Genomic DNA, 21,066 nt, shown 5'->3' with positions numbered 1-21,066 from the left:
AGTGTGGCAAGATAATAAATCAATTCATTATATAAATTTTTCGAAATAGTATGAAAAGTCTACAGGACATTAACAAACATGTAGCTGTTGAATTTTAAAGTCATTGGGACATAATCTTTGAAGTGTTCTCCTATCTGTAACTTATATAAATTGTATATGTAACTCATAAATGTTGAAACATTTTACTCTTCAGTTTTGACTAATGCAATACTTGTAATCAAACTCTTGACCAACAGGTGGTGCTAGAAAGTTTAATATTTATTTCAATAGTGGAACTTACTGGGAAAACATGTAATTTTTTAAGCATTATAAAACAATATTTATATATAATTAACCACCGGTTGTTTTTGTTACAGCTCCACTTAAGACAGTACGACTGATTGGTGGTAGAGCTCCTCATGAGGGCAGAGTGGAGATTTTCCACAATGGTCAGTGGGGCACAGTTTGTGATGACCACTGGGAACTGCGAGGTGGACAGGTCATCTGTAGGAGTCTGGGATACCAAGGTGTTCAAGCTGTACATAAAGGAGCTTACTTTGGACAAGGTAATTACAAAAAATACACACACACACACACATATTTAAATGAAATGTAGGCATTCTCTAATACATAGAATAAAGTAGCGGCAGGAACATACAAAATAGGAAGAAAAATCCTACACAGGAGTTTTTTGAATGGCCTTTCCTAGAAAGGAGAAATGAAAAGAAAGATATTAAAAATAAATGGCATATGCTATCAGGCAATCTTTAATGTTTAAATTTTATTTAGACTCATCTGGTTAGTTGGAGAACACTAATATAGAGGAAAACAGAGTGATTGGTAAAGCAGAACAGGAGAAATAGGGACAAGTGAACTACAGACAATCCTGGGAAGCTCACTTGATGGATCTGGGTCTTGTCGGCATCTATCTGAGCAATCCCATGTGCTCACTCATATTCTGTCTTCTGTGGAACTGGAAAGGAGGACATTGGCTTGTGCATTTACCTCCCGGTCATATCCCACAGGAATGAGAGCTATTCTTGGTCTGTGATGGAGCACCTATATTCTGAAAGGACAGTGAGGAACCATAAAAGAGAAAGAAGCAATTACATGGGTTCTCTATACCTACTACTTATGACTTCTCCAAATCATTTCAGACAGGATGAGAAATAAGGGAAGAGGAAGGTTACTTTCCTCTCTATTTGAGGTTGATAAAACATTGAATAATTCTTTTGATACATGCATGTTTGTGTATTTTTACCTGGATGGCTCAGTAACCTATTCTATAAACGTATTAGAGAGCTGGGAAGAAAATTTGCAGAGGACAGAAGATTTGAATGTATACTTTGGACATTTTTACTATCTCATTTTTTTTCTAAACGGGTACCTTACAATAGGCTTTATATATAATTAAACATACAAGTGCTTCAATCCTAAATGACAAAGAGATTAGAAAAAAGTAAGCATATAAATTAGACTTTCAAAGTCAATATTTTTTTTATTTATTTTACCACCCAAATCTGACAAATAATTGGCTTCTCTGAAGTTGATGTTGACCAAAAAAAAAAAAAAAAAAATTGGCCCTCTTGATTTTATAAGTGTTATTTTAGACAGATATGGGCAAGAATAAATTATGTGCTAAATTATAGAGATAAGATTATCTGGTGATGCTGCTATTCTGTCTATAGTGATAAAATAGGGGAGTGTGTTCAAATCATATAAAAAAAACTACAACAGTATAAGATAGAATTCTTAAATTCATAAAAGATAGTAAGTAATGTTATGCTATGACTATGGGTCAGCATCATGCAAAACACGTGAATAGTACCAATGAGAGTTCACAGTTAAATCTTTATTCCTTTACCTAAATGAATTCACTATATCAGATATAAGAGGTAAATTAAAGCAGAGATCTAGGTTCCAAAGTCTTCAGAAGTCAGAAATATCATTTAGTCTCCTATGAAAAGATGAGATAAGACGAAAGAGAATGGTGATGGTGAGAATTTCAGCCCCTGGCTCCAGTTTTTTCTTTGTGCCTTATAGGTTTGGATAGAAGAAACAAAGGAAATAGAAAAGATCTATAATTTGCCACAACCAAATAGATATTTGGAATTTCCATATGTTCCATCTCTACTACATTTTTAGAACTTTCTCCCCAGATTGAAAAGTATGGGCTAAAATCATTCTTGCACCTGTAAAAAGCAAAATGTTTTAAAAGTCAATAAGCCAGATTTTTTTTTTCCCCCCAGAGAAGGAGAAAACAGAATTTAAAAATCCCCAACTCTTGGTCACTAGAGAATCAAATGAATCAGTCAGTCATTTAGCAAGACCAAACTGCCAATCTGAGTTTCCACAATGTTGTATGGGGAGAGAATTTATTTCTATGGGAACTAAGACCCACAGCATAAAGGCCATTTATTTCATATACTTAATCACCTAAAACATTTAAAATGACTGTTAGCATCTATGAAGTGGAGAGCCGTGGTGCTAGTAGATGGTATACAATTTTCATCGATGGTGACTTACTCACCTGGTGGATGGCTAAAATTCTTCAGTTTTAGGAATAACGACATGTGATTTGAACTATTAGGATGTGCCTGTGTTGACAAAGTGAAATATAGTTTGCCATTTAGTCAGATAATTTAATCAACATGGGCTAGCTAAATAGCTCAATCCAAAAAGAGAAAACTATCCTAAAATACCTTTCATCAAGATGACTAATTTTATAGCTTACATTATCCAAAGAGTTGACATTTAATTTTGTATCTTTACAAAATAAGCCCCGTATTGCAGTTCATTAATCTCTTCTATCTTAAGTAAACCCTTCATCTATTACAAAGGGAAAACCAAATTCAGAGCAACAGCGGTAGCCTATGTACCTTAATTAAGGGGAAACTAATAAGGTTTGGCAAAATATGATCTATGGAAGGAAAGCAAACAAGATGTTCTCCAGTTTCATTTTGTTACTGAATATGAAGCCTAGTGCCCTGGCCTTCAAAGCTATTTTCTTTTTGTTGTTGTTATTGTTGTTTCAAATTTTTATTTAAATTCTAGTTAGTTAACATACAGTGTAGTATTAGTTTCAGGAGTAGAATTTAGTAATTCATCACTTACATATAACACCCCAGTGCTCATCCCAACAAGTGCACTCCTTAATGCCCATCACGCATTTAGCCCATCCCCACCCATCTCCCTCTATCAACCCTCAGTTTGTTCTCTATAGTTAAGAATCTCTTATGGTTTGCCTCCCTCTCTCTGCACACCCCCCATGTTCATCTGTTTGGTCTCTTAAATCCTACATATGAGTGAAATCATACAGTATTTGTTGTCTTTCTCTGACTTATTTCACTTAGCATAATATTCTCTAGCTCCATCCACGTCACTGCAAATGGCAAGATTTCATTCTTTTTGATGGCTGAGTACTATTTCATTGTATATATATATACTACATCTTCTTCATCCATTCATCAGTTGATGGACATTTGGGCTCTTTCCATAATTTGGCTATTGTTGATGATGCTGCTATAAACATTGGGGTGCACAAAGCTGATTTCCATTGAGTTCGAAATGCAGGTGGTAAAAACAAAGTTGGAGATGATTGTCTTAAGCTTGCATTAACATTAAGGCCTCATCTCACAAGTAAAATATTCTTTTCCCCAAAGCCTTTATTCATTCCTGTTTGTATTTCTAGGGATTTCAGTTCTCAAGTACTGAGAAGAAAAGATGGAAATAAGTATTCTGAACTATTGGCAAGAAAATGTTTTCCATTTAAATAAGAAATGAAACAATAGAGTTTCATCTCATGTGAAATTATTTGTTTGGCTGTATGGAGATGATTCTCTCAAGTTTTCTTTTTTTTCTTTTTTCTATTGTATTTTTATTATTTTTATTTTATTAAGTTATGTTAGTCACCATACAAATACATCAATAGTTTTTGATGTAGTGATCCACGATCCATTGTTTCCTTATAACACCGAGTGCTCCATGCAGTACGTGCCCTCCTTAATACCCATCACAGGGCTAACCCATCCCCCCCCTTCCTCCCCTCTAAAACCCTCAGTTTGTTTCTCAGAGTCCATAGTCTCTCATGGTTGGCCTCTCCCTCTGATTTCTCCCCCTTCATTTTTCCCTTCCTTCTCCTAATGTCCTCCATGCTATTCCTTATGTTCCACAAATAAGTGAAACCATATGATAATTGACTTTCTTTCATTGACTTATTTCACTTAGCATAATCTCCTCCAGCCCCATCCATGTTGGTGTAAAAGTTGGGTATTCATCCTTTCTGATGGCTGAGTAATATTCCATTGTATATATGTACCACATCTTCGTTATCCATTCTTCTGTTGAATGGCATCTTGGCTCTTTCCACAGTTTGGCTATTGCGGACATTCCTGCTATGAACATTGGGGTGCATATGGCCCTTCTTTTTAGTACATCTGTGTCTTTGGGGTAAATACCCAGTAGTGCAAAAGGGCAGCTCTATTTTTAATTTTATGAGGCACCTCCACACTGTTTTCCAAAGTGGCTGTACCAATTTGCATTCCCACCAACAGTGTAAGAGGGTTCCCCTTTCTCCACAACCTCTCCAACATTTGTTGTTTCTTGCCTTGTCAGTTTTTGCCATTCTAACTGGTGTAAGGTGGTATCTCAGTGTGGTTTTGATTTGAATTTCCCTGATGGCTAATGATGATGAACACTTTTTCATGTGTCTGTTAGCCATTTGTATGTCTTCTTTGGAAAAGTCTCTGTTCATGTCTTCTGCCCATTTTTTGACTTGATTATTTGTTTTTTGGGTGTCGAGTTTGAGAAGTTCTTTATAGATCTTGGATACCAGTTCTTTGTAGTGTCATTTGCAAATATCTTCTCCCATTCTGTGGATTGCCTCTTTGTTTTGTTGACTGTTTCCTTTGCTGTGCAGAAGCTTTTTATCTTGATGAAATCCCAAAGTTCATTTTTGCTTTTGTTTCACTAGCCTTTGGAGATGAATCTTGACAGAAGTTGCTGTGGCCGATGTCAAAGAGGTTACTGCCTATGTTCTTGTCTAGGATTTTGATGGATTCCTGTCTCACATTGAGGTCATCCATGTTGAGTTTATCTTTGTGTATGGTGTTAGAGAATAGTCAAGTTTCATTCTTCTGCATGTGGCTCTCCAATTTTCCCAGCACCATTTATTGAAGAGACTGTCTTCTTTCCATTGCATATTTTTTCCTGCCTTCTCAAAGATTATTTGACCATAGAGTTGAGGGTCCATATCTGGGTTCTCTATTCTGTTCCATTGGTCTAAATGTCTGTTTTTGTGCCAGTACCATGCTGTCTTGGTGATCACTGCTTTGTAATATAGCTTGAAATCAGACAACACGATGCCTCCAGCTTTGTTTTTCTTTTTCAACATTTCCTTGGCGATTTGGGGTCTTCTCTGATTCCATACAAATTTTAGGATTGTTTGTTCCAGCACTTTGAAAAATATCATTGGAATTTTGATCAGGATGGCATTGAAGGTATAGATTGCTCTGGGCAGCATACACGTGTTAACAATGTTTATTCTTCCAATCCATGAGCATGGAATGTTTTTCCATCTTTTTGTGTCTTCTTCAATTTCTTTCATGAGTGTTTATCCTTTACCTCTTTGGTTAGGTTTATTCCGAGGTATCTTATGGTTTCTGGTGCTCTTGAAAATGGAATCGTTTCTCTAATTTCTCTTTCTACAGTTGCATTGTTAGTGTATAAGAAAGCAACTGATTTCTGTGCATTGATTTGTGTATCCTGCCACATTACTGAACTGCTATATGACTTCTAGTAATTTGGGGGTGGAGTCTTTTGGATTTTCCACATAAAGTATCATGTCATCTGTGAAGAGAGAGAGTTTGACTTCTTCTTTGCCAATTTGAATACCTTTTATTTCTTTTTGTTGTCTGATTGCTGTTGCCAGGACTTCTAGTACTATGTTGAACTAGTGGCAAGAGTGGGCATCCTTGTCATGTTCCTGATCTTATGGGAAAGGCTCTCAGCTTTTCCCCATTGAGGATGATATTCACTGTGGGTTTTTCATAGATGGATCTTATGAACTTGAAGAATGTTGCCTCTATCCCTATACTCTGAAGAGTTTTAATCAGGAAAGGATGCTGTATTTTGTCAAATGCTTTTTCTGCATCCATTGAGAGGACCATATGGTTCTTCTCTCTCCTCTTACTAATGTGTTCTATCACGTTGATTGATTTGCGAATGTTGAACCACCCTTGCATCCCGGGGATAAATCCCACTTAGTTGTGGTAGATGATCCTTTTAATGTATTGTTGGATCCTATTAGCTAGGATTTTGTTGAGAATTTTGGAGTCCATATTCATCAGGGATATCAGCCTGAAATTCTTCTTTTTGATGGGGTCTTTGCCTGGTTTGGGGATTAAGGTAATGCTGGCCTCATAGAATGAATCTGGAAGCTTTCGTTCTGTTTGTATTTTGTGAAACAGCTTCAGGAGAATAGGTATTATATCTTCTTTGAATGTTTGGTAGAATTCCCCAGGGAATCCATCAGGCCCTGGACTCTTGTTTTTTGGGAGGTTTTTGATCACTGCTTCAATCTCATTACTGGTTATTGGCCTATTCAGGTTGTCAATTTCTTCCTGTGTCAGTATTGGCAGTTTATAGGTTTCCAGGAAGGCATCCATTTCATTCAGGTTGCTCATCTTATTGGCATATAGTTGTTGATAATAATTTCTAATAATTGTTTCTATTTCCTTGGTGTTAGTCATGATCTCTCCCCATTCAGTCATAATTTTATTAATTTAGGTCCTTTCTCTTTTCTTTTGGATAAGTCTGGCCAGTGTTTTATCGATCTTATTCTTTCAAAGAACCCGCTTCTAGTTTCGTTGATCTAATCTACTGTGTTTCTGGTTTCTAACTTATTGATCTCTGCTCTAATCTTAATTAGGTCTGCATGGCTTAGGCATCGTTTGTTGCTGTTTCTTTAGTTCTTTAAGGTGTAAAGTTAGTTGGTGAATTCGGTACTTTTCTATTTTTTTGATTGAGGCTTGGATGGCTATGTATTTCCCCTTTAGGACTGCCTTTGCAGTATCCCATAGGTTTTGGACTGATGTGTTTTCATTCTCATTGGTTTCCATGAAATGTTTATGTTCTTGTTTGATTTCCTGGTTGACCCAAACATTCTTGAGCAGAGTGGTCTTTAGCTTCCAAGTGTTTGAATTTCTTCCAAATATTTTCTTGTGATTGAGTTCTAGTTTTAAAGCATTATGGTCTGAGAATATGCAGGGAAAAATTTCAATCTTTTGGTATCGGTTGAGACCTGATTTGTGACCCAGTATGTGGTCTATTCTGGAGAAAGGTCCATTTGCACTCTCGAGAAGAATGAGTATTCTGTTGTTTTAGGGGGGGGATGTTCTGTATATATATCTATGAGGTCCATCTGGTCCAGTATGTCATTCAAAGCTGTTTCTTTGTTGATTTTCTGCTTAGATGATCTGTCTATTGCTGAGAGTGGCATATTGAGGTCTCCTACAATTAACATATTGTTATCACTATGACTCTTTATTTTGGTTAACAGTTGGCTTATGTAGATGGCTGCTCCCATGTTGGGGGCATAGATAATTACAATTGTTAGATCTTCTTGTTGGATAGACCCTTTAAGAATGATATAGTGTCTTTCTGTGTCTCTAACTAAAGTCTTTAGTTTAAAATCTAATTTGTCTGATATAAGAATTGCTACCCAGCTTTCTTTTGAGGTCCACTGGCATGGAAGATGGATCTCCATCCCTTCACTTTCAGTCTGGATGTATCTTTAGGTTCAAAATGAGTCTCTTGTAGACAGCATATGGATGGGTCCTGTCTTTTTATCCAATCTGCAACCCTGTGCCATTTCATGGGAGCATTCAGGCCGTTCACGTTGAGAGTGATTATTGAAAGATATGAATTAATTGTCATCATGTTGCCTGTGAAGACCTTGTTTTTATAGATTGTCCCTGTAAATTTCTGTTCTATATCACTCTTGGGGTCTTTCTCCTTTTATAGAACCCCCCTTAATATTTCTTGCAGGGCCAGCTTCGTGGTCACATATTTTTTCAATTTCTGCCAGTCTTGGAAGCTCTGCATCTCTCCATCCATTCTAAATGACAGCCTTGCCAGGTAAAGTATTCTTGGCTGCATGTTCTTCTCATTAGTACCCTGAATATGTCTTGCCAGCCCTTTCTGGCTTGCCAGGTCTCTGTGGATAGGCCTGATGTTATTCTGATGTTCCTCCCTCTGTACGTAAGGAATCTCTTCCCCCTAACTGCCCTTAAGATGGTTCCTTGGTTCTAAGATTTGTGAGTTTTACTATTACATGCTGGGTGTTGGCCTGTTTTCCTTGATCTTGGGAGGGGTCCTCTCTGCCTCTAGGACACAAATGTTTGTTTTATTCCCCAGGTTAGGGAAGTTCTCCGCTACGATTTGCTCAAATATATCTTCTAGTCCTCTCACTCTCTCCACCCCCTCAGGGATTCCAATAATTCTGACATTGGAACATTTCATGGTGTCACTTATTTCTCTGATTCTATTTTCATGGATTCTGGGTTGTTTTTCCCTGGCCTCCTCTTTTCCCTTCTTGTCTATTAATTGGTCTTCTAGATCACTAATTTGTTCTTCTACCTTGCTTACACTAGCTGTTAGATTATTTAGATTAGATTGGATCTCACTGATAGCATTTTTAAGTTCTGCCAATTCAGCTTTCATTTCTGCCCAATAATTAATTTCTCCATTCTAGCTATTGTCTTCAGAATTGCTACCCTGAATTCCATCTGTGACATCTTGGTTATATCTAAATCCATTTGTAAATCTGTGGCATAAGTCATAGTCTCTGAGTCCTTCCTATTTTGGGGGTTCCTCCTCCTAGCCATTCTGTTGAGGGGTGGCTGAGGGAATGTATAGAGTCCAAATTATTGACCACAACCCAAGCAAGATGCAACTGTTTTATAGGGACCTTAGGTTTGCTGGCCTCTTGTTTTCCCAGCCTGTCTTCTGGGGGAGGGGCCTGCCACGCTGTTACTCAGGCAACCCTGTTTGGGCAGAGTTGCCCTGCCCCCTGTGGCGGGGAATGGGCTCAATGGAAACAGGTTTTGGGGGGCTTTTATTTCTCTGGCGGCTTTCGCTGGCAGCTTTCTGCGTTTCTTCCGAGAGTCAGAGCAGAAGAGATCATTTCCAACCCTCTGCCTCAGAGCAGAGAGACGCAGTCTGTTCAGAGTGGTCTGGTATATATACAGCTCAATTCCGGGGACTGGTTGGAATAGGGTCCCCCACTCCTCCACCATCTTTTTCAGGTTCTCTCAAGTTTTCTTTAGATAACTGACTACTTCTCTAAGATGAGGGGCCATTTTTAGTGAGGCTGTGTATTCGAAGTACTTGGTGATTCTATACATTGTATTAGAGTTTTATTATAATGAAACCACCAGGTGTGTCTGAATTGGTTTTTCCTTTCACATTTTCAAGTGCCTACTAGAGTGAATTGGAAAGACTAAGAATTTTGTAACTAAGGAAATAGATTTTTTTCCCAATAAAATAGGAAAAATAACAGCACCCCATAAGATTTACACTGAATCTTAAATGAGTTGGCATATAGAAAGCGCCCCAAAAAAGCCTGACTCCTACCATTGCTCCATACAGTGGCAGAGATCACTGCTAGCAACAGATCCAGCTGCATAATTCCAAGGGTATTTGCCATCCTCTTTGAAAGGTGCAACAGTCAGATTAGGATTAGATTGTCTGTGACATCAGTGATGTTCCAAGGGTCATGGAGTTGAATGTGATTTTTTTTTTTTTTAGTATTTTAACAATATTTAGAATTTTTTAAAATTCTTTTTATTATGTTCAGTTAGCCAGCATACAGTACATTATAAGTTTTTGTTGTAGTGTTCAACGATTCATTAGTTGTGTATAACACCCAGTGCTCATCAAAACACATGCATTTTCTACTCTATAGAAGTGTGACTGAAAGTGTCCCATATGGGGAATCCAACATTGTCCCCGCTCTACTCAAGACAAATCTGCTCTTGTGTCAACTCTCTGTGTAGAGTTCCACACCAAACAACTGAAGAATGATTATGAGAATTTTAAAATAATAAAGCAAGATGAGCTGGGAGACATAATAGAACTGAGGTTATTTGTTTGGAAGAAAAAGAACCTGAGAAATAAATTTCATGATCTGCTTCATTGTATGTTGTATTTTCAGAAACAGGCTTCTATTGTAAGCTGATTTGGGATTAGACATGGCAAACAACGTTTTTTATGTGAAGCTGTTTCAACTCCTCCTTGTTTTTTCACTCCTCCACCTTAATTTATAGTTTCACTCAGGAGGAAAAGAAGATAATTCTGAATGCAGGATGGAGACCAGAAAGGAAACTTAGAAATATGAGAGGAGGGGTAAGGGAATGGACGAGAGAGATACATTCAGGTTTTAATTATTTGTCATTCTCTTGGGAAAGTAAGAAGACTCAAATCAACACTATATTATACATTATTACTGGAACTAAAACAAGAAGAAAAAAGTTTAAATTTATACCCTTTGTGTTATTCCCTCCTTAAAGAAAAAACACAATTTTCTGGACATACTTTTCTCCCTTCTCCCCACTTTTTTTTTTTTTTTTTTTTCTGGTTTTAAAATAGCAAGCCTGACTTACCAGAGATAATCCTTGTTAGCTTTAAGAACAATTACTTTGCAGCTGCAAGCAAAATGATTTATAGGAATAAAACTTACAGCACAATCCTTTAAATACGTTCTTTCATTTGGATGCACCTTTTGCATACAGTGGAATTTTTTTTTTTTTAAGATTTTATTTATTTATTTGACAGAGAGAGAGAGATAGCGAGAGCAGGAACACAAGCAAGGGGAGTGGGAGAGGGAGAAGCAGGCTTCCCATGGAGCAGGGAGCCTGATGTGGGGCTCGATCCCAGGACCCTGGGACCATGACCTGAGCTGAAGGCAGACGCTTAACGACTGAGCCACCCAGGTGCCCCTGGAATGTTCTTTGTTTTTCCTGAGTAGACAAAAAAGGTTAAAACTAAGGAAGCATGGAGAGGTTTCTGGTGCTTGTCACGGCATGGGAGCATGGGGCTGGGCAGGGGGAGTGAGTCACTTCTCTCGCTATGCAGGCGTTCTAGTCTCTGTCCCAGTGGCCTCCTGGTAGCAAACTTGAATGAGCTTTATCAGACTATGGTGGTCCTCCAGGCATTTGTCCCAGGTGTGTCTGAGCCTGTGTGCTGAGGCAGGGATTTGGAGTTGGACCCGCAGCAACTAGCCCATCTTCTAAGTTTACAGGATTTTGTGCTACAACTCCAAACTTGAAAGCAGAAACAAAAGAAAATTCTAAGCCTAAATATATTTTTTATTTAATACCCCTTTCACATTTCATAATCAATTTTCTAAGTGGAAGTTTTTAAAAATACAAGAATAAACTGAAGGAGATCAAAAATATAACTGTACCTCCGAACTTATCCTCCAGTGAAAGGGAGTAAAAACAATCTCAGATATAAAATATATCAAATGGGTCAGAACTCAAATTCTTACAGACTGCTCCCTGTACACTGGAAGTTTTAAAATGTAGATGTTTAGACAGCGGGTGGGTGTTAAGGAACCTGATTTCGAGTCCTCAGAGTTCTTAACATATCTGTTTTGTTACTTATGGTAACAAAGACAATACTAAGTATGGAATAGTATTGTTAACCAAGTGCATACTATATAATCTCATTTAGTGCTCACAGTGCCTGTGAGAAAAGACATGAGAGCCCCAATTTGCATAGAGAAATTTCTGGAAGTAAACTTGACAGAGCTGTCACAAAACCTGCCCAAACTTATACAACTGTTATGGTGGTTGCAGGGGAGGGGTCAAGATTCCCTCCTTTACCTAGGTCTCCACTCAACAGAATGTCCTTCTAAGTTCTTTATCCTTAAGAATTTCATTTGTAAAGAGCTTGCTTCTTTAAAATCTTAGAATTATAGAATTGTAAAGGTAAATGAAATCTCACAGCCGTTTTAGACCCACCTCCTCCTTCTGCCTATATGCTAAAACGGAAAATAAGTGTCTTCTCCAAACCGCTACACTAGAATTTAGAACTATAGTCTAAGTTTACCCATCCTCGATTCTGATTCCTATTCTATCTTTGATTTTAAAAAACTCACAAAAAAAAAAGGATGTTTTTTTTTTCTCTCGAAGAGGAAGCTGTTGACAAAGCACTTCCCAATTAGAAATCTTCAAATACAGATTCAAATCACCCAGCCATGACTAGATTTAATTAAAATTCATTCAGACTTTTAACCAACAGTGGTTTTTGCTTCTTCACGTATCTATTCAGCAGCTAATCTCAAATCGCATCACTGTACCATCTTTCTGGCTCATGAATGAAATATGATCACTTTTTTTTTTTTTTTTTTCAGAAAAGTGGTGAGTTATTGAAGATCAGATTAAAAAATCTCAAATCCTTGAAATAGATATCAGTATCTGTTATTTTTTTTAAATAGATTAAGAGGAAATGGTATCATCGGTCAATCAGTCTCAGGCATCACAAATCAAGCTCATGAAATTCCAGGAGTCATGGACAACACATTGATAGCTGTGTGCTTTTGGAAACACAAAATCATCAATTTGCCCTCCCCCCAGCCCCCAAATTGTAAAGAGAATTGTAGATGCATACATGGTTAGGTAGATAGATAGATGGATGATAAATAAATAGGATTAGAAAATTAAAAAACATCTAAACTGTACACCTCAATTTTGCAGTTTCCCATGAGCTGGAAAGATAGTTCAGAGGCAAATAAGAAGGAAAGCAGCAACACCAAACATCCTTGAGTAATAGTTATTATGTAAAGAAATAAAAACAAATTTGTTTTTTTAATCTTTGGGGTTTACATGAAGGTAAAATTTTATGAATTCTATGCTACCTTTGAATTAATTTTTAACGCAGAAAACAATTTGGAATGAGATGGAAAATGCATATTAAATAAATTTGTCCCTTAGACTCAATAGTCCTGAATGTATTAATGTAAAAATAAAAACAAATCTTGGAAAGTTATTTTTATAACTCTACTTGGGCTTCTGTGCAGTCAGTGAATAGCACCACGTTTTAAATGTCATCATGTTCTGTTGCTTGGTTGTATTCTCTGTTATTTTGAGAAAAGCATACATTTTTTTCTGAGTCTCAGTTTATTTACCTGTTACATGGAGATAATTGTCATTCTTTCCCAGGGTTATTAGAAGATGTAAATTTTAAAGACCATATGTGAAAGGCCTAGGGTGTTCCCCGTGAATCTTCTCCACACCACTAAAGACCAGACTTAGTGAATCACACAGCGTATTGATCCTATCCGTGTGTTCTTGGTGGAAAGGCACTGCAATCGGAGCTGGAGGTTCTAGATGCAAGTAGCAACTCTGCTGCTAATGACCTACGGGACCTCAGCTGCTGCCCCTACCTAAAACAGAAGGCTTCACCAGGAAGTCAGTTCAAGAACGAATGGATTTTGATTTTGATCACTTACGTAGGCACTCAAAAACAGATCTGTTGAATGACTGAATCTGAGAACGCAGGGGATTGCATGAATCATTGATGAAAAGCCCTGGCTCTAGGAAGACGCGGGGTAGGGATGCTGACTCCCTCCTGTATTAGCTACATGGCCTTGGGCCGAGTTACTTATTCTCCCTGATTTTCTCTTTCCTCAACAGTAAAATGGCATTTCGAAAGCACTTAACTTTTGAAGGTCATTTGAGGATTCAATGAGGTAACAGATCAAAAGTACTTTGAATGTTTTCAGCCGTGTCATAAATTCCTCAGAGTGGGCTTAAATGCTCATTATTATTACTACAGCTTTGGTATTCTCACATTCATGAATTCCTTTACTGCTGTTTCTAAAAATTTGTGTTCACATGTCAGCACATTAATTGACGAAATAATATCTTCTTCTGCCCTTGTGGGGCTGCCCCTGCTGGTGCTCCGGCCACTGGGAGGATTCTCATTCTTAATTCCCTTTTCCCGGGTTGTAAAACTTCTGCACTGCTGAGGTCTGAATTGACCAAAAGTTTTACTTATGTTTGTTTGTCTACACATCTAAGAAGTACAATTTATAAATGTCCCACTGTTTGGGCTCTCTACTACATTCACGTGGGAGGAGCTTCACCATTTGTGCAATTGATTATTTGCCTATATTTTTGAGTCACCTTGTGGAGCTCCCAAAAAGTTTATATAGACTTTATTTAAAAAGAAACAGACATGCACAAATACACTCACGCATACAAACACACAAACACAAAAGAGACTAGGTTATACCAAGTAAAAGCAACTTGGGAACAAAAAGGGCATTCCTGTAAGGTTTCTGATTTTGAGATTATATTCCCCTAATCTTTTCCTTTTTATTTGCCTTAAAATTTCAAGCTGAAAAGGGCTCAATACTGTTATAAACATTTCAAAAAAATACTTGAGCTCTCCAGGTTACTACTTTTATAATTGATCAGCCTGGGAAAACCTTTCTTTTCTAATAGAAACATTGTTTGGACACGAATGATTTAACAATACAAAGTTCCTAATTACCTTGGTCACATAAACCTAAATATAATTTTGTCCCATGTTTGAATCTTTCTAGTAAAGGAACAAATCATTAAAGATTAAGTGAATACACTATTTTAGAGGTGGAAATACAAATTTCCTATCTAATTCTAAGAGTAAATCAAAACATGAGTCTTCAAAGAAAATCTCTCCATAGACATCCTATTAACTGTCCTTCTGGTTTACAGAGTTTTTTCTTTAATCCAACTTCCACATTCCTGTCAGACCTATATTTTCTAAAATATAGCTCTGATGACATCACTTCTTTTGGTGGCATAATATAAAATTCTGAATATTGTAAAGCATGGCCCCGACTTTATATCCAGCCTTCCCAATGAGTCCTTCTCCACTCATTAATGTACTTTGCGTTTTAGATGCCAGGATACCGTTGACTGTTATAATATATCAGGCCTTTTCATGCTGCCCCCACTACATGGAATAACTTCTTTTTTATACATGGAAAACCTCTGTCCATTTTTTAAGGTTAGGCCAAATGTTATCCACATAGTGGTTACAAAATTCCCAATATTTGTAATTTTTCCATATATGCACATACTACTATATAGTTATGCACATTGTCAGCCATGTACATAAACTCTTGCTTATTGAACTCACAGAATATTTGAAAAAATCAGCAAGAGTAATGTCATTATATATGCCATTATAGATGCCTCTTTGGAAAAAAAAGTCTTCATCTAACACTGTTTCATAGCTACACAAGGTCTGTTTCTGAGCTGAAGTTATTTCTAAATAGGTTTTCTATAGCTCTGTGACTGAAAAAGAACCTTTCAACATCATATTGATCCAAATTGAAGAAATGTATTATTGATTACACTGACAGGATTAAGATATTTATTTACTATCCACCAGTCTTGCTAAGGGGTTTCTTGAAGTTTAGCTGCTAAATCATCTTTCTTTGCGGCATGAAATGTTCTTGGAAACTCATCAGGAGGTTTGCATGATATATGTTAAACAAAACCCAATGCAATCTTTCATTTAGAAGTTTTTCAAAGGTTCCATTTCTAACTGTCTTAAGTGTAAAATAAAGGGGAACTTTTATATATGATACATGCAGAAAATCTTTAGAGAATACCAGAAAAATATTTCCAAATATTATTTTTTTAAAAGATTTTATTTATTTATTTGACAGAGAGAGACAGCGAGAGAGGGAACACAAGCAGGGGGAGTGGGAGAGGGAGAAGCAGGCTTCCCGCGGAGCAGGGAGCCCGATGTGGGGCTCGATCCCAGGACCCCGGGATCATGACCTGAGCCGAAGGCAGATGCTTAACCGACTGAGCCACCCAGGTGCCCCTCCAAACATTATTTTTAAAATGAACTCTTTTTGGCATGCATAGGTGCCTTTCAGAAAGCACTTGTTTTCGTATTCATTGATAAAATAATGTCCTTATCTTGAGAGTGGCAGTTAAGTTTGTGTATTTAGTTGGCTGAATATCTCCCAGGTAGCCTACTGCTGACAGCCATTTTCCCTTCTAATGTGTCTGAGGAAGGGTTCAAGATAAAGAGAGTATGAGCTCTGCCATTTTGTTGTTGTCCGCATGTGCTTGCAATTAATAATCCATGGTCTTCTTTCAGGATAGTTTGTTAAGTCCTTTGCTGATTGTATTAGTCTTAGTTTAATTAAAAATAGATAACATAGGGCGCCTGGGTGGCTCAGCCATTAAGCGTCTGCCTTCGGCTCAGGTTGTGATCTCAGGGTCCTGGGATCGAGCCCCGCATCAGGCTCCCTGCTCGGTGGGAAGCCTGCCTCTCCCTCTCCCACTCCCTCTGCTTGTGTTCCCTCTCTCGCTGTGTCTCTCTCTGTCAAATAAAATAAATAAAATCTTAAAAAAAAAAAAAATAGATAACATATCTGGTAAACCAGGCACATGTAAATGGCAAAACCCCGGAAGCTAAGGAAAGAACTCCAGTATATCCTGACGTTGCAGAGAACGCCTGGTACAGATGCCCTCAGACCATCAGGTCACGGCATATATTTATGATCAGTAAAGCTTATTTCCTTTCTTATTTCTAAAAACAAAACCAGTCTGTTAAAAACCAATCAGTCTTTTATCTATGATTGCACTGAGCTATGTACCTTTGTTATAGCTCTTATTACTTTGTACTTTAGTAGTTTACACATCGACAGAATATAAAGTCTTCTGGGGCAGGAGATTAATTTTTGAATCCTAACAGAAAGCACAGAACCTGTATATAATGATCGATACTTTGGTGTTAAATTAGTGTATAAATTAATGGTTTTATCCCAAATATAAACCCTAAAGTCAGACTTACTAATGCATTTGTATCTGATTTTTGCAGGTACTGGTCCAATTTGGCTGAATGAAGTATTTTGTTTTGGGAGAGAATCATCTATCGAAGACTGTAAAATTAGACAATGGGGTGTGAGAGGCTGCTCACACTCTGAAGATGCTGGAGTCACTTGTACTTCATAATGTATCATATTTTCTTTCACCTTTATGAAATCATTGTTGCAAAATGATTTTATTATTTTGCTCCGTTAAAATCAGTTCAGTGAATATTTAAGAGATTAGGAATCTTGTCTAAAGCAAAGGAGTATTTTTAAATCACTGGATAAACATATTGAACACCTTCATGCTTGCTATATATCTATATTTGAACCATTTAAACTTCTTTGGGTTTCTAAATGGGATTTCTAATATAATGACATACATCGAATGGAATATTCCAAAGTTTAAGGCTTCTAGATTACAAATACCAATGATAATGGAAACACCTTCCAATGATGGACTTCAACTGATCTCTTCACAGGATGACAATTTTTGTCATTTTTGTCTTCCTTGTAATCTAGTTGATTTTAATTTAATTACTTTCTTAATAATGAGAGGATTGGGAAGAGTTTGGGTTTTTTGTGCCAAGTTTGCGAAATCTCTAACCATACACATTTTTTGAGGAAACATTTTATCCTGGCCATCAAAATCTCTGAACGTGCAATAACTTGGCTGTTTGGTAGAAGTGTTTATGATATATTCTGGGCATGATGAAAAACTTAGGTTTCACATGATCAATAATAATATGATTAAGAAAAACAACATGGTTATTTTACATGGTCATGTATTGACAGTTTTTGTTTGTTTTTACTGAACCTTAAGTTAGAAAAAGCAGCGCATCTGAGAAAAGGCACGGGCCCCCCATCACTGTATGCATCTTGATAATTGGTGGATCAAAAATGTCCTTTCAACATGGAGCTCAGTTTGATGTGCATTTTAAATTAAGTTGAATAGTTATCATCATTCGAGGACACTGTTTAAAATGTAAATACATTTTTAAATGTAAATTGCTCCACTTTAAATAACAGCATGCAAATGTCTTGAGCACAGAAGCTAGTTTCAACTACCCTTCTTTGGAGTCTTTCATGAAGTCCATCAACAATTACAACCAGAAAGAGACAAAGAAAGAGACACAGAGAGAGGTCTCTGCAGCCTTTAAGGGTCAGGGACCCTAAGCATGCCAAAACAGTACCTTACCAATGGTCAGCCCATCACCAGGGTATATCTTAGAGTGTGGAAGGTCACCTGGAACCCAGTGCCTGTCCCCAGCTGTCTAGGTATCCAGGCAGAAAGACCAGTGATTGATTGCTACTGGAGCCCAATTGAATATAATCTAGGTCAGAGAAGAATATACTTTTCAAGTTTCCTAAGCCCCCAACCCAGAGGGGCATGTGATTAGAAAGTAGTACTAGTCTAGAATGGCTCTACTCTTCTTTCTTTAATGGTGATAAGCAAAAAAATGCGCTTATGCATTTTTTTCAACTCCTGAAGTCTCACTTCACAAATAGTAGCCCGAGAGTAGATTCCCTGCCTCTCACTTGCAAAGGCAAAAATGTTCTCTTGGAATTGGAACTATTGGAAATGGCCTGCTGAAAATGCTCTTTTATCATGTTACATTCTTCTACTTGTTAAGTCCTTGTCTTCTACTTTTCTCCAATGTAATTTTGTGACTAAGAGAATAGACTCACAATCTAGACAAACTGTCTCTAAACCCTGGCTCTACATTCAGCTGGTTATTAACTCCTTGGGCTCAACTGCACTGTCTAGGTATTTCCTTTATATGGTAAAGAAGACAGTATTAAAGAATCCTTTGCAGGGACACCTGGGTAGCTCAGTCAGTTAAGCGTCTGCCTTCAGTTCGGGTCATGATCCCAGGGTCCTGGGATCGAGTCCTGCATTGGGCTCCTTGCTCAGCAGGGAGCCTGCTTCTCCCTCTGCCTCTGCCTGCCACTCCCCCGGCTTGTGTTCACTCTCTCTCTCTCTCTCTCTCTGTCTCTGACAAATAAATAAATTCTTAAAAAAAAGAAAAAGAAAAAATCCTTTGCATATCAGCCTATTTGAGATGTCTAGGATCAGTGCCTATGGGCTGCACATGCTGTATTGATGTAGGCTATATGGATACTGATTTTCCACCTAAATCTAGACATTTGTGTCTTTAAAACCAATAAAGCACTTTTTGTAATCGATTTACTGTACTAAACTCAATCTAGTCTAGAAAAGAGCTTAACTGTGCCACTATATTTGGGAGCTTTCCTTCGGAATGGTGAATGACATTAACTCCTTCAAGAAGCAGTGATTTGGGGAAGGATGGACAGGAGGGAGGGAGGAAAGGAGATAAGAAGGGAAGGAGGGAAAGAGGAAAGAAAAAAAGAAAGACCACCTGGACCAGAATCATTGCATTCCATTTATCTAGCCATCTAGCATCAAAATAAATGCAGTGTGCATTAAAACAAATTTTAAAAAGGGGGGAGGTAGAAAATAAGAATATCAGTTGATATTTGAGAACCAAACATATTTCCCCTCAGTTATTTGAATAGTTGCAAGTAAAAACTTCCATTTTTTCCACAAATTATGAACCATGGTAGTCTGTACTCAAGATGTTCACTTGAGGCATATGCCTATTACAAATCACATAGTAATGCTTGTGATTAAGAGGGAAATGAAACATTTGCGACCTCAGTCATGTATGTGTGCTCGGGATTGCAGTGATGCTCATGCCTAAACCAATCACTGGCAAGAGATACAAACTTACCATCATCGGATTAGAATAATAAGAATTATTCATGCTCCAGAGTTGGAAAAGCTCAAGGTTCACGAAAGCTCAAGGGCCCTTGGTCACTAAATGAAATCAAGGTTCTGGCAGAGAACAGGAACAAGTGAACAGTTAACTGTTTCCACAGAAAGTACATTTAGGAGATGCTTATGTTGAGATATTTTTTAATACATTGAAATGGAATGTAGGAATTTTAGGAATATGTGTTTGGCACTAGATACAGCTTTTTATCAACCGTAGAACTGCAAGATAGCCTGACTTTTTGAAGTCTGCTTTTTCTTTAGTGAAGGTTAGGGGACAGGTTTTTACATGGTTTTCTTTAATCAAATCAATCTTCTTGTCACGTCACAAAATGGAACTCTATTCCTTTTGATATTTATCAGCTCTTTTGTTTTTACAGAGTACTCTAGGTTTCGAATTTTATTTGTATCATTTAAAAAAGTTATTTTTACACTTGTAATATCTGTTAACAAAGGACTTGCTTTAGGTATGTTATTATTTAGTATATTTACTGATACAAAAAGAAAAATTAGGGAGCATGACATCAGCAAAACGGTGGAACAGGCAGCTCCGCGTGCTCAGCATTGCCCACAGAAGCACTGAGAAACAAGTACAAACTGTCAGAGCCAACCTCCTCAGCACTCTGCAAAACAGTCAACATTTTCCAGCCACTGAGCAAATGCTGAGTCAAGAGAAGGGCAACTTCCAACCAGCAGGGAAGTTTTGTCGCATTTTTACTCACCCTTGTCCTAAGCCACTCCTGGATTTGGTCTTGAGACAGCCACAGCCGAGGTTCCTTGTTTGGGACCCTGGTCCCCAATTCCAGAGGACGCAGAGCAAACGTGCTTCGCAAATGCTTGCGTGGGTCAGTTCTTACTCCTGGGAGGCTTCCCTGAAGGACTGATGCAAGCTTGCATTCATCCCTGTTGTGCGTAACTTGGAACTCAAGCTGGAAAAGCAGCGTGCCTTGCTCAAAAACTCTGCAAACTGAATTAATGACCCCTACATGCCGGGGGCCAAAGGTTACAGTTGGGACATACCGTAGACTACACAAGGCCGGCTAGCGAAAGCGGGACAGAGTTCTTCGGACACTCTTAGAAAGCCATGTGTAGAGAGGCCTGCAGAAAACTCTGCGCATGCCCAGAGCAAGATACATGCGCATCTGCAAAGACCAGGACAGGTGGCTTTTGTTGCTGTTGTTGGTGTTTTTTGTTTGGTTATGGGTTTTTTTTTGGGGGGGGGGGCTTTTTTTTTGTTTCTAGTTCCTGGCGTTCAAAAACACTAGTGGGACACATGCTAAGCAACAGACTTCAGTGACCTCCCACAACAAGAGACACGGTCTTTGCAAAATTAATTCAGGGAAGTAACTAAGCAAATAGACTACCACAGCCTTCAGGGAAGAAAAACAGAACAAACCGTAGGGAAGGGGGG

General features: G+C 37.9%; 1 protein-coding gene and 1 long non-coding RNA gene across 5 annotated transcripts in view; one reads left to right on the top strand and one right to left on the bottom strand.

Moving 5' to 3' along the window:
* MSR1 (macrophage scavenger receptor 1) overlaps positions 1–19,048 on the top strand; it is an 88,970-nt gene extending 69,922 nt beyond the window's left edge. For 2 of the 4 annotated variants that reach the window (XM_036086474.2, XM_036086475.2), the window contains exons 9-10: positions 357–545; positions 16,873–19,048. In XM_036086474.2, the coding sequence (XP_035942367.1) occupies positions 357–545; positions 16,873–17,006 (323 nt within the window). In that variant the 3' untranslated portion in view covers positions 17,007–19,048. Of the gene's footprint in view, positions 1–356; positions 546–10,304; positions 10,384–16,872 lie in introns of all 4 variants that reach the window. The other 2 variants (XR_013446655.1, XM_036086476.2) reach the window with 2 other exon arrangements.
* LOC118532073 (uncharacterized) lies at positions 238–20,588 on the bottom strand. Its single transcript, XR_004915543.2, has 4 exons — positions 20,378–20,588; positions 2,510–2,576; positions 879–1,045; positions 238–684 (listed from the first exon to the last, which is right to left on the bottom strand). It is a non-coding gene; the product is annotated as an uncharacterized LOC118532073 (long non-coding RNA).
* Positions 20,589–21,066: the final 478 nt, after the last annotated feature.

The sequence above is a fragment of the Halichoerus grypus genome, chromosome 3, assembly GCF_964656455.1.
Source record: "Halichoerus grypus chromosome 3, mHalGry1.hap1.1, whole genome shotgun sequence".
NCBI lineage: Eukaryota > Metazoa > Chordata > Mammalia > Carnivora > Phocidae > Halichoerus > Halichoerus grypus.
The sequence above is the reverse complement of the archived record's forward strand: the minus strand, read 5'-3'. Positions and strand labels throughout refer to the sequence as shown.